This window comes from Mauremys mutica, chromosome 13, assembly GCF_020497125.1.
Source record: "Mauremys mutica isolate MM-2020 ecotype Southern chromosome 13, ASM2049712v1, whole genome shotgun sequence".
Lineage (NCBI taxonomy): Eukaryota > Metazoa > Chordata > Testudines > Geoemydidae > Mauremys > Mauremys mutica.
In genome coordinates this window covers 33099568-33112883 of record NC_059084.1, presented here as the reverse complement: position 1 = coordinate 33112883, position 13316 = coordinate 33099568, and the positions used below count along the sequence as shown (strand labels likewise).

Sequence of the window (13316 nt, the reverse complement as noted above, 5' to 3'; positions counted from 1 at the left end):
CCATAGCAAATACAACTTTAAAAATGCTTTTAAACTTTATTAAAGATACCAAAAAAAGGAAAAACTGTTAAAGCAATTAAGTGTAAAGTATTAAGTAAGGTTTTCATTTTAACTATCCTTTATTCTAGTGGTTCTCAAACTTTTGTATTGGTGATGCTTTTCACGAAGGAAACCTCTGAGTGTGACCTTCCAAATATATAAAAAATATGTTTTTAATGTAACACTATTATAAATGCTTGAGGCAAAGTGGGGTTTGGGGGTGGAGGCTGATAGCTCTCAACCCCCTACATAAAAACTTATGACACCCTGAGGGGTCAAGACCCCCAGTTTGAGAACCCCTGCTTTATTCCATTCCCCCTTTAACTGTAGAGAGTCCTTACAAGGAGAAAAAACCCTGTTTGACAGTCTCTAAGATGGTATTAGAAATGGTGGTAACTCTCCTTTCGGGGAAAAATGTTAATTGAGATAGGCTGGAGTTGTTGTTAAAGGTGGATCGTGCTTCCTTGAAGAGAAAACCAGACAAACACACGCAAAAGGGGAAAGAAAAGAACAGCTTCTGTCTTTTTGATGGTGACTCTCATATGCAGTCTCATTGCTGGAGAAACACTAGCGAAAGCATTGCTCTGATCAGCCACTCAGAGACCTGGTAAACTTTTACAAGCATCAGAGTGTTTCAGGCATTGCTGTTAGCCAACTCCTTGGGCGCAGGCTTTAAGTGGTGGTTCAAAATGTACAGTCTTGGCCAGCTAAGCCAGTCTCTTATTAAACAGAAGGCAAAAGGGAATAGAAGAAATAAGGTGGGGAATGAACAAGACACACGAGGGAAAGGGTGACAAAGTCTCCCATCCCAGGTGGTATTCATGATTTAGCCAAAGCTGGTGGAGGTGGTGATGTCAACTGTGTCCCTCTCTCTAGCCCAGTCTGGTCAGGATATCTCCACAATCAGGACAGTGAAGGCCCAATGGTGAAAATGTGTATCCTAGAATCCCAGGAAGTAGTGGCGGTGGCAGCCATGATGGTAAAGCTCACTCCTTCCAGTCCACCCACCTCTCAGTCAGTCAGTGTCCACTAATTTTCACCTCAAGTCTCTTTTTAAGGACCCCCGAAAGGAGTGATGGGTAGACTAGCCCATCCTCTCATTATTTTGTTTGCCAATTAGGCCTAATTTCTGAAGCACCAATTTTGGTCCATTGATTTCTGGTCCTACGCTCCTCTTGTTTACTAAGCATGATCTTGATACAGTCCTTGCATGTTCATAGAATCATAGAATCATAGAACTTAAGATCAGAAGGGACCATTATGATCATCTAGTCTGACCTCCCGCAAGATGCAGGCCACAAAAGCTGACCCACCCACTCCTGAAATAATTCTCTCCCTTGACTCAGCTGTTGAAGTCCCCAAATCCTGATTTAAAGACTTCAAGTAGCAGATAATCCTCCAGCAAGCGACCCCTGCCCCATGCTGCAGAGGAAGGCGAAAAACCTCCAGGGCCACTGCCAATCTACCCTGGAGGAAAATTCCTTCCCGACCCCAAATATGGCGATCAGCTGAACCCCGAGCATGCGGGCAAGACTCTCCAGCCAGACACTCAGGAAAAAGACTTTCAATATCCCAACATTGACCCTCGGTACTAATTACCAGTGGTCGCACGTTATTGACCTATTGACTAAATCACGTTATCCTGTCAAACCATTCCCTCCATAAACTTATCAAGCTTAATCTTAAAGCCAGAGAGGTCCTTCGCCCCCACTGTTTCCCTCGGTAGGCTGTTCCAGAATTTCACTCCCCTGATGGTTAGAAACCTTCATCTAATTTCAAGCCTAAACTTCCCGACTGCCAGTTTATATCCATTTGTTCTCGTGTCCACATTAGTACTGAGCTGAAATAATTCCTCTCCCTCCCTGGTATTTATCCCTCTGATATATTTAAAGAGAGCAATCATATCTCCTCTCAACCTTCTTTTGGTTAAGGAAAACAAACTGAGCTCCTCAAGTCTCCTTTCATACGACAGGCTTTCCATTCCTCGGATCATTCTAGTGGCCCTTCTTTGTACCCGTTCCAGTTTGAATTCATCCTTCTTAAACATGGGAGACCAAAACTGCACACAGTGCTCCAAATGAGGTCTCACCAACGCCTTGTATAACGGGACTAGCACCTCCTTATCTCCACTAGAAATACCTCGCCTAATGCATCCCAAGACCGCATTAGCTTTTTTAACGGCCACATCACATTACCGACTCATAGTCATCCTGCGATCAACCAGGACTCCGAGGTCCTTCTCCTCTTCCGTTACTTCCAACTGGTGCGTCCCCAGCTTATAACTAAAATTCCTGTTAATCATCCCTCAATGCATAACCTTACACTTCTCACTATTGAATTTCATCCTATTACTAATACTCCAGTTTACAAGGTCATCCAAATCTCCCTGGAGGATATCCCGATCCTTCTCCGAATTGGCAATACCTCCCAACTTCGTGTCATCCGCAAACTTTATCAGCCCACTCTTACTTTTGGTTCCGAGGTCAGTGATAAATAGATTGAATAAGATCGGACCCAAAACCGAACCTTGAGGAACTCCACTGGTAACCTCCCTCCAACCCGACAGATCACCTTTCAATATGACCCGCTGCAGTCTCCCCTTTAACCAGTTCTTTATCCACCTCTGGATTTTCATTTCGATCCCCATCTTTTCCAATTTAACCAGTAATTCTTCATGTGGTACCGTATCAAACGCCTTACTGAAATCAAGATATATTAGATCCACCACATTTCCCTTGTCTAAAAAATCTGTTACTTTCTCAAAGAAGGAGATCAGGTTGGTTTGGCACGATCTACCTTTCGTAAAACCATGTTGTAATTTGTCCCAATTGCCAATGACCTCAAGGTCCGTAACTACTCTCTCCTTTAATATTTTTTCCATGACTTTACATACTACAGATGTTAAACTAACAGCCTGTAGTTACCCGGGTCACTTTTTTTCCCCTTCTTGAAAATAGGAACTATATTAGCTAATCTCCAGTCAAACGGTACAACCCCCGAGTTTAGAGATTCGTTAAAAATTATCGCTAACGGGCTTGCAATTTCACTCGCCAATTCCTTTAATATTCTAGGATGAAGATTATCAGGGCCGCTGGATTTACTAGTTATTAGTAAACCCTTGCTGTGTGAAGTACTTCAGCCTTCCAGTTTTCTTTTGAAACAATTTTATGAGCCAACTTGAGACAATTCACATATCTTTACCCATTTTCCACCAAATAAGCTCATAATTGGAGTAGGACTGCTAGGTTCCAATTATTACAACAGACTCCAAATCTGGTTCACTAGCCCTCCTCTCTGCCCCCAGATGTCAAGGCAATCGAAGTAACCATATGTGGATTTTAGGACACTTAGAGTAGTCCTTTAAACAGAAATCTGTTCTTAACCTTAACTATAGTAGGGTCTTACAAGAGGGTGTGTTGGGCAACCTTTACTGTATGCCTGTAATTAGCCCCAACTTAACTTCATCCCTTTACTTGCACACAGCCAATCTAATTTTGGGGCAGGAGACCTGTATTTTCACAACCTCCTCTGCTTCTCTTGTGCCTCATACCATGCTTTACACCCTGCTGGAGACAAGTACATCAATATACATTTCCTGCCACGTTTCCCAACTAAGGAGCTTATAACACTTTTGTAGTTGGAATTTGAGGAACAAGCCATTGCTCAAGCCTTTGGAAATTGTGAGCTGCAGAAACCTGAGAGTTCCAACCTTTTCCTTACACGACAGGGAAGTTAGATTGGGGAGAAGCCCCTTAGTATCAGTGTAAAAATTAAAGTTGCTAAATCAAGCACTCAACCAGAAAATTCCCAAAGTTCAGGTTTCTCCCATGAATCTTTGCATGGTGCACACATGGAATGCTTCAACAAAGGAAACAACACTAGAAAAAAATTATGTATCTATAATGAGGCAAAGTCAATACTTCAGGAAGTAGCTTAGCTTTTGGGATTCCCTGATTTTTAGTGTAGATCACCTTTTATGCTATAATAATGCAAGATTTTTGCATTCAGATTTTTAGGTGTGTATTTGTTTTGTTTGGGTTTTTTGGAGGAGTGGGGATTGGGCAAAAAGAAATTGTACGCAAGCCCTTAGATACTTCTCTGGCCCTGTCTGAATGTTTCACAATTTTAATGTATTTTTCTTTACAACACTCCTGTGAGGTAGAGATGTGCTTTATCACCATTTTGCAGATGGGGAATTGAGACACAGGAAGTCTGTGGCATAGCTGGGAATTAAAGCTGGGTTTCCCTAGTCCCAGACTAGCACTGTAACCACTGAAACATCTTTCTTCTTCCTTAGTTGATTACAAACCAGATCACTGATCCTCTAAGCATCTGAGATGGCTGAACATCTTTGGAAAATGTTACGACTGATCCTCAACAATGGGTTGTAATTGTCATGTTGTGACATGTTTAAAAGGTGAATTTGCAGATGAAAGTGTTCTTGAGGATCTATTTTACTATTTTATTCTGCTTCAGGGACTTGTCAGCACTGAAGGCAGACCAGATAAGACTTTCTGGATCAATACTTGTCAGCTGCTTCCATCTAAGTTCTGGTACGCGGCACTGGGAGCCAAACACTTTGGAAAGATCTGCCCCGAGGGATCAGACACAGCAGCTTTGTGCCAGGGCTCAGGAGCTGGAAAAGGAAGTATACCAGAAAACCCAAGAAGTGATGTGCTTGCAGGTCAAAGGGGATATGGAGAAAGGGGAGCTTCAGGACAGGTAAATTAATCTTGAAAAACCCACACACCTTTGGGGAATGTTTCTCACCATTTATCACAGAGGCCTTTGGAGTCAATCTGCATTCTTCTTCAAAGCTCAGCCACTTCGTACCAGGCTTGTTTTTCGAAATGGTATCTACTGATGGCTTTAAAAAGAAATAGGCAGGGAGGCACCTGAATGTAAAGAAAATGGGCTCTCTGAGTAGGGTGACCAGATGTCCCGATTTTATAGGGACAGTTCCGATATTTGGGGCTTCATCTTATATAGGTGCCTATTACCCCCCACCCCCTGTCCTGATTTTTCACACTTGCTGTCTGGTCACGCTGTCTCTGAGTGAGATGAAGCTGGAAGTAATGGTGTGTGTGGAAAGCGGGGTTTTCTTGGAGGGTGTGAGGCAGAGCTGGGTTTTCAGTTACAATAGAACCTTAAGAGTTATGAACTCCAGAGTTACGTACTAACTGGTTAAGCACACAACTCATTTGGAACCGGAAGTATGCAGTCAAGGAGCGGCAGAGACCATAAAAAGAAAAAAGGAAACAGTACAGAATTGTGTTAAATGTAAACTACTAAAAGAATAAAGGGAAAGTTTAAAGAAAAGATTTGACAAAGCAAGGAAACTGTTTCTGTGCTTGTTTTATTTAAAGCAAGATGGTTAAAAGCATTTTTATTTTGCATAGTAAAGTTTCAAAGCTGTGTTAAGTCAGTGTTCAGTTGTAAACTTTTGAAAGAACAACCATAACGATTTGTTCAGAGTTACAAACATTTTAGAGTTACGAACAACCTCCATTCCCAAGGTGTTCGTAACTCTGAAGTTCTACTGTAATGTAGTTGGAGAGAAATGCTGAGCAGTATAAAGGGACCAGTTCTGTCCCCCACCCCAGTGCAATGCTATGGTAACCAGATCTATGCTGCAAGGGGCTGGAGAGAGAATCCCCACAGTGCAGATGCTGCATAGGGCTGCCAGTTATACTGCCCCCTTGCAAGCTCAGGTGCAGGGACGTGTTGGGGGCATCTACACAGTGCTCACTGTTACAAGGTTCCTGGGCTGTGACACAGCCCGTAGTCAACTCTCCATGGGGCTGCTGTAACTTACCATACCAGAACCACAGAGCACCTCAGAATCCTGAACGCCCAAAGGTAGCATAACGCCACCTCTGTCCCCTCCCTTTGTGCTGAGTCTTCTATGGTGTATCTCATGGAGGTGCTGCACAGACGTTCAGACATAGTTCCTATGCAGCTGATGGTGTGCTAAGCTTTTGGAATATTGCACAGACTTTTTCTTCTCAGGGTGATGGAGCTCTCAGCCTTGCTGGCGCAGTCCCAGAAGCAGAATGAGGAGAAAGAAAAGACCGTGAAGACGCTTAGTGACACGATGGAGATTCTGGTGTGTGAGAAATCTGTGGGAAAGCAACCGAACAGCTACTGGGTTTGAGCTTTTTTTTCTTTCCCAGCCTCACCACAAAGAGCTGTGGCTTCCTCCATATATGGAAACATAAGGCACTTTGTCTAAATGTGTATTTCGTGGTTGGCAACTGAAGGCGGGGCAGTGGCAGGGGAACTGCGTGCACATCTAATCCAGCATCGGAGAGCTTGTAACAGAACATTTCACCTCAGGCACTTGTAATCCAGTTAGGTCACCAGTGACCAAAGACTGTCAGCATGTGACAGCTTCTCAGTTTATCCCGAATGATTTGTTGGCCTGTCTCATTCAGAGTTATCAGTTGTTGAAGTTGGTGTCCTTGTTAGTTTCAGCAGAGAAGATAAGGATTGAATGGGCCATGGAGAGTAATGTGCCCTTTCATCCCTAGAGCTGGCCCTTCAGTTCGGAGCTGAGGCACAGTGGCAAGTCAGTGCTAGAGGAAATGGGAATGCTCCAACTCATCCTTTCTGTATTCTGTTTCTAGGAGGCCAGTCGGTTGGCGGTAGAATATAAAGCTTCACTGACCAAGAATGCCAAAGAAGAGACCCTTTCCCTTCATCAGGTGCTAAAAGACATAACTCAGGTAAATAACATGTTCTGGCAATATAGCCATTCTGCTACAGAAATATCTGGGAAAGGCATGGGAAGTGCACGATATATCTGAGAAGAGCTCTTGATTTGGAAAATCTAACTTTTCACATCTCACTTGCCTGTAAATTCCCTCTCACTGTGGGCCAGATCCTGTAGACTTTGCTTAGACCTTACTCAGGCAAACATTGAAGTCATTGGGAGTTTTGTCTGAGAAGGAACATAGGAGTCAAGTCATGTCTTTTTGGAACCTTACCTTGTTTTTTGGAACATTACCAGTATTTTTTTTAACCTTATCCTGGCTTTGCTAAAACACTTGCTCATCCTTCTGCCTTAATAACTTCCTGAATAAAGGAATAAAAGAAAACTAGTAATTTTCATACAGGAGCAGTCCAGCACGCTGCATCCAGTAGTGGCCAAAACCTGATGCTTCTGACTGGATGCTATGCACCATTCACACAACGTGTTGCAGGAGTAATATGTATCCTTAACCTTTCATTTCCTGGTTTTCAGATGTTTAAGTTTAGCTTCTCTTCATATTTTTGAAGGGCACAAGGGCAACCTTAACTCTGTGTTGATGATGTTTTTGGACAGTTAGTTTCCTTAGTTAAAAAAAAGGAAACTGGCATCCTCACATTCCACTGCCTCTGACTCCTTGGCAACAATTGCCCCGGCCACAGAATGCAGTGGCTGTGTTTTAATGCCTTCACCGCTCCTGCATTATCTCATCTCATCTCTTTGCCTCCCCAGCCCAGTCCAGCCCTCCCTCTTCAAAGTGCTAGTCATTAAACTGGGTTTTCAAAAACAGTTTTGGATGGTCCCTTATGCCTTTCACACTGCTCCAACGCCTCCAACCTTCCCTCCAGCTCGTCCATTTCTCTGACCATCCTTCCCACATCCTCACTGCCCCAAGGCTGCCACCGTCAGCTAGCTCCACCCTCTTCCTTGCTACCACATGTCCCGGGTAAGCTTAGAGGGCCCATGGAGAGGAGGGCAGGTAATGGGGTCTTAGGAGTGCATGTAATAGCTGGATAGGTCCATCACTGGCTATTAGCCAGTATGGGCAGGGATGGTATCCATAGTCTCTTTTTGCTAGAAGCTAGTAATGGCCAACAGGGGATGGATACCAGTTCTATTCATTCCCTCTGAAGCACCTGGCATTGGCCACAGTTGGAAGACAGGATATTGGGCTAGATGGACCTTTGGTCTGACCCAGTATGGCTGTTCTTATGAGACAAGAAGGGGCAGTAAGGTGAGTTGAGATCCAGAATCCCGACCCCAGATCTGTGTGTAGTGTGTGGGCGTGGGTTTCTACACGTACGCATGTGCCAGAGGAGGCTCAGAGAGGAGTTACATGCCCCATTGATCTCAATGAGATGTTCTCGGGTGGATGAGAATACCCCATGGAGATGAATACTGCCTGAAATAATAGTTCAGAGAGGCATGAATTTAGGACTCAAACTCACTGTGCTGCTCAAGTTCAGTGGCCGCATCATGTCACTTTGGGCCCCCCCAGTTGGCAACACAGCCTTAGCCTTACTACATCTGCACATTTCTCTCTCTTTAACTGGTCAGTTGTGGTTAACTCATAGTGGAGGTCCCAACTTCACTCAGACTCTTTCAGTATTGCTTCCCCAAAGGGAAAGGGGCTGTGTGCTCGCTGGGATCAACTCTGAACAGGTGATATCAGTTTGGGTATAGTTTGAGACCCAGGTGTGTGGTGGGCAGGGAAAAAAAAGAGGATTTTGATATCACACGGCTTTTTCTCAGGAACGTGTTGCTCAAGTGACCCCAGATTTGGCCCACTCACCCCACCCATGAAGCACAGCAAATGTCAGGACAATCTGATTCAGTATGTGGCGTTTAGACTATGTGGAAAAGTAGTCTGCTAAACAGTGAGTCTCAGCCATTACGATAGTGCAGATTCTGCTCTGCTATAATTACTCAGGCATGTTATGGATTCTTCATCACCTGAAATCTTTAATTCAAGATCAGGATGTATTTTGTAAAAGATCAGATGTACCAAAACCAGAAATTATGGGTCTGATGCAGGAATTATTGGATGAAATTCTCTGGCCTATGTATGCAGGAGGTCAGAGTAGATTCATGAATAATTGACTGTAAAAACTGGCATTATTTAGATTGGATGAACAAGTGTAGGAAGGGAACTGACTGAGTATCCAGTGGCTAGGGAACTAGACTGCAGCTCGAAACTAGAGATTCTATTTCTGCTTTACTCTGTGACTTTGGCCAAGTTACTTTGGCCAGAATTCTCAGAGTTGGGTGCCTAAAGTTAATTTCCTAAATTCATACTAAGACTCCTAAATGAAAGTAGCCTGCTTTTGAGAAGAGCTGAGTATGTGCTGCTTTCAAATGATTTAAATGAAAAATTAGGTTATCTTTATTGAGGCACCCTGGTTTGAAAACTGTGGCTTTCATCTCTCATCTGTAAAGTGGCAGTAACATTTGCCTTCCTTCATAAAGCTATTTGAGATCACCAAAAGAAAATCACTAAAGAAATGCTGAGTATTGTTATCCAGATTATAGAGGATAGATCAGTTTTCACTGTCCCATGGCAGAAGAATAAGGGAGGGTCCTTTGCTGAGGTTAGGATGCAGTGAGTATAGAACAAATGAAAGGAAATAGTGCTTCACACAACAAAGTCTGCCTGGAGGTACTGGAGGTTACTAGATCAAATATGGTGGCTCTATTTATTTTTTATGACCAATAACACTAGTTAGAACTCCCCATATAAAAGTAATCAAATCTCCTACTTCAGGGCCTTGCCTGATTGCTGCAGGGGTCAGGAGGGACATTATTTTCTTCTCCCTATATAGCACTACGTAACTGGCTCTCATTCTGGGCCACAGCCCTAACAGGGTCATCTGAGCAGTCCCTTCCAGGATTCAGGAAGTGAAAGAGAACTTCCTCCCAGCCCATCTCAGAAGCCCTAGAAGCCCAACTCCACTGTGTTCCCTTTTGCCATGGCCTCTCCTGTCACTCTGTCAGCAGCTTGATTGCTTCTGGCTCTTCAATTTAACACCATGTGACATGGCAGGGCTTCTCCCCAACTTCCAAGCATATACTGCCATGCCCTGTCTCCTTTAAGATTTATTGTACAAACAGAAGGAAATAAAACAAACACAAACAGTCCCTTTGCTTACCCTTTTGTCACAGGGTTTCATGACCCCACTCCCAGGGATCTCTGACAATCCTGCTATTTGCAACTTCCCAGTCCCAGCCCACTCTGCTCCCTTTCTGGAACACCAGCTCCAGGCCTACTTCCTGGGAACCTGGCCCTTGCTCCAGGCAGGGGCGGCTCTGTGTTTTTTGCCACCCCAAGCACGGCAGTCAGGCGGCCTTCGGTGGTACTGGTTACGTGGATTCGGCGGCGCTTCTGCGGGTGATCTGCCGGTCCCACGCTTACCTGCTGCCGAATTGCCGCTGAACCTGCCTGACTGCCGCCCTCACAGCGACCAGCAGGCCGCCCCCCACAGCTTGCTGCCCCAGGCATGCGCTTGCTGCGCTGGTGCCTGGAGCCGCTCCAGGGACCCACCACAGGAGTTAACTCCACTCCTGGGGGGAATCTCTCCCCAGGCACAGCCTGCCCCAATCACTCCTCCATGTCCTGGCCTCTAACAGGTCTTTATAGCCCCAGGTGTAGCCCTTCCCCTTTTCATTGGGCCCACCTGCTCTGACACCGGGAAGCTGGGCCTGGTCTGCTCACAGGGACCCTGTGACACACCACTCGTTTTTCTGGTCCTTCCAGAGCCCTTTGTTACTAGCTCCTTGGCTGCCTGCCCAAGAGCACTTTGACAAAGTCTTAGAACTTTGATCTGTTTGGGATTCCTTACCCACATGCCTCCTGGACTTCCTTTCCTGATTGTGGCCTTTAACTGGGCAACCTTAGTGTTAGCTGCATGGTCCACATGCATGATGTGAGAGGCGAGTCATCATTGTTCTGTCTGTTCGTTCATTTAATCCATTTAAGTTTAAATGTCTTTTCACTTGTATTTTTCAGTCAATCTGATGTGTTGATGAGTAATTCTTCTTTCCCTGCACATCTGTATAAGTCCTCCATGTTTCCTTTGCATGTGCTGGTAACACTAACTCATTCTTTTTGACTGCCCCTGGTTTTCCTTGCAAACTTTAGTTGACTGACTGTTCCTCTTAGGTTGCCTCCCTTTCTCTATTCCCAGGGCAGGAATTTTAACCTCAGATCTTTGCATAGACCCTCATGAAGCTTCTTTGGCCAATTCTTGCTCCTTTCATGCTACTGTTTCAGAGGAATTATGATCAGTTGCTCTTCTATTATCATATTCTTCAGAATTCATCAGCTGCTTTCTCCTCTGGGGAGTTTTAATAATACTTTTCATGGTTATTGGTCACTAGAGGCCTGATTCTGTTACATTAAAGCTTTTTATATCACTCTGACCGCATAAAGAAGCCTTAAAGGAGGCAGAAACGGTGCCTGAGGGCCATAAGAAACTGAGCACTGGTTAAGTAAGCCCCCAGAGGCCTAGAATAGAGGGAGTACAAACATAACATCCATTCCTGCCCCATGGTTTTTCTCCTGTTCTGTGGAATCACCCATACCTGAAATGCAGGAGGTCATGGCCACCAGAACCAATCTTCCCTATTGCCTTAAGTCAGTTAGCCTGTAACCTCTGACTTCAGGGTGGCATGGAGGAGGAGGGAGAAATAGGTAAATAAGAGTGAGTGGTAGGAGGGAAGGAGTAACAGCTTGGTCTGGGGTTTCAGGCAGTGCTAGACGATACTGACAACGCAGTCAGCATCTCATGGGTTGAGAGCTCCCAGCATCCTGAATCCAGCAACCTCTCCTCCCTGCTGAGTTCCAGTGACATGGAAAGGGCCCTCGTTCTGGTGCATGAAGCATTGTCAAGGAGGTGCCAAGCAGTACAGGTGAGAGGGATCTGGTGCAGGACTCTCTTTACACTGGCAGCAATTTCCCCAACCCCACTGCCAACCCACTCTCTCAAATGCATGTGCCTCATCCAGCCTTTCCTCCTCCACTTACTCCTGCCCTCCAGCCATCCTTCTCTCCACACTGAGACTGCCTTTTCTCTGCCCCAACTTCCTCTGTAATTCCCCCTCCCACCTGAGCACCCTCCCACACTGGATCACATCTTTTGCCCTCAGATGATCTGACTCTCCCAGCTGACTCATGTTTGAACTATCTCCCTGCACTCTTCAGCTACTGTTGCCCTCAGGCCTAACTGTTGGCCTCCTCCTAGCTGGTCTGCCTGGGCCCATCTTCTCAGCCCCATTCTGCTCATGCACTCATTCTGCCTCTTCCCCTGGCAGGCCCTAAGGGAGCAGCTTTCAGCCAGCCAGGACTCTGTCCATTCTCTGCAACATCAGCAAAGGCAGCAGGAAGAGGAGTGTAAGATGCTGAGGCAGAGGCTCCAGCAGCTGGAAGAGAACTGCAAGACACTCACCAGCCAGACGCAGCACCTCCAGTCCCTGGTGGAAACTCTCAGCAGGTCAGCCCTATGTCCTCCCTCCACATCGTATAGGGACTTCAGTAGCAGAGTGTTGGGGGTTAAGAACTCTCCTGTTCCAGAGTGAATCTGGTTCTGCCTCTCAGGTTAGTCTTTCCCTGTCACCAGCAATTCATGTTCCTATCCATCGCCCCATATCCAGGCTGCCTGAGGAACTTGGAGAGCTGCCCGAGTATAGTGTGTGTCCCGTCCAACCTCTGCCCCCCCTAAATTAAGCTGCCTAGGTGCATCCTGCATCCCCAGGTTGTAGAGAGGCCCTCTGCCGAGCACTGCTACCCACTGAGTGAGAGCAACAGCCTCCCCAGCCCCTTTTCCCCCACCTCAGCTGCCAAGAGAGGAAAAGAGGTTCACATGCAGCAAGCACTTCTAACTCCACCCCATTCCATCCTCACTGGTGATTCTCCTCATTCTGCTGACTGGGCCTTGCCTCTTTGCAGTGATCGTGTGAACCTGGAGAAGGCCAGGGAAGAGCTGCAGCAGCAACTGGAGGTGTCTGAGCAGGAGGCCTGGCGATTGCGCCGAAGCAACACTGAGCTACAACTGAAGGAAGATTTGGCTCAAGGGGAGAAGGAGGAGCAACAGCTGGAGATGGAGAGGATCCTTCGGGAGAGGGAGCGCCTGTGAGCTCTTCTGTCATCCCTCCCACAGGGCAAGGGGTTGGGGCACTGTGGGAGCATGCTGGGAATGGTGGCTGAGTGCTGGAGGTGGAAGTGATGAGTGGCTGCACAGGCCTGGAAGTGGAAGCTAGGAGCTGAAGGGAAGCACCAGGAAAGGGAACATGGGGCTGAGTTAGGATGGTTAGTGCAGTTGGTGGCGTTTATTTCCATGATATTAGATTATTACTAATCTTCTTTGTGCCCTCATCCCCTCCTCCCTTCATTCCACTATTGGTCCTTGGAGGGCAAGGTTTTTACTTGGTCATCCCTGCGGGTCTAACTCTTTTCAGTCTTTGCTTACTGACTGAGACATGAAAATGGTTCTTCCCTGAAGAGATTACTCCTGATTTTTGCTCTCTTTTCCCTGGG

General features: G+C 45.9%; 1 protein-coding gene across 7 annotated transcripts in view; it reads left to right on the top strand.

Moving 5' to 3' along the window:
* CEP250 (centrosomal protein 250) overlaps nucleotides 1-13316 on the top strand; it is a 153221-nt gene that overhangs the window by 52298 nt on the left and 87607 nt on the right. For 6 of the 7 annotated variants that reach the window (XM_044985125.1, XM_044985126.1, XM_044985124.1 and 3 more), the window contains exons 7-12: nucleotides 4516-4761; nucleotides 6049-6145; nucleotides 6666-6764; nucleotides 11531-11692; nucleotides 12095-12273; nucleotides 12729-12911. In XM_044985125.1, coding sequence (XP_044841060.1) covers nucleotides 4516-4761; nucleotides 6049-6145; nucleotides 6666-6764; nucleotides 11531-11692; nucleotides 12095-12273; nucleotides 12729-12911 — 966 coding nt within the window. The remainder of the gene's footprint in view (nucleotides 1-4515; nucleotides 4762-6048; nucleotides 6146-6665; nucleotides 6765-11530; nucleotides 11693-12094; nucleotides 12274-12728; nucleotides 12912-13316) is intronic. The other variant, XM_044985130.1, reaches the window with a different exon arrangement.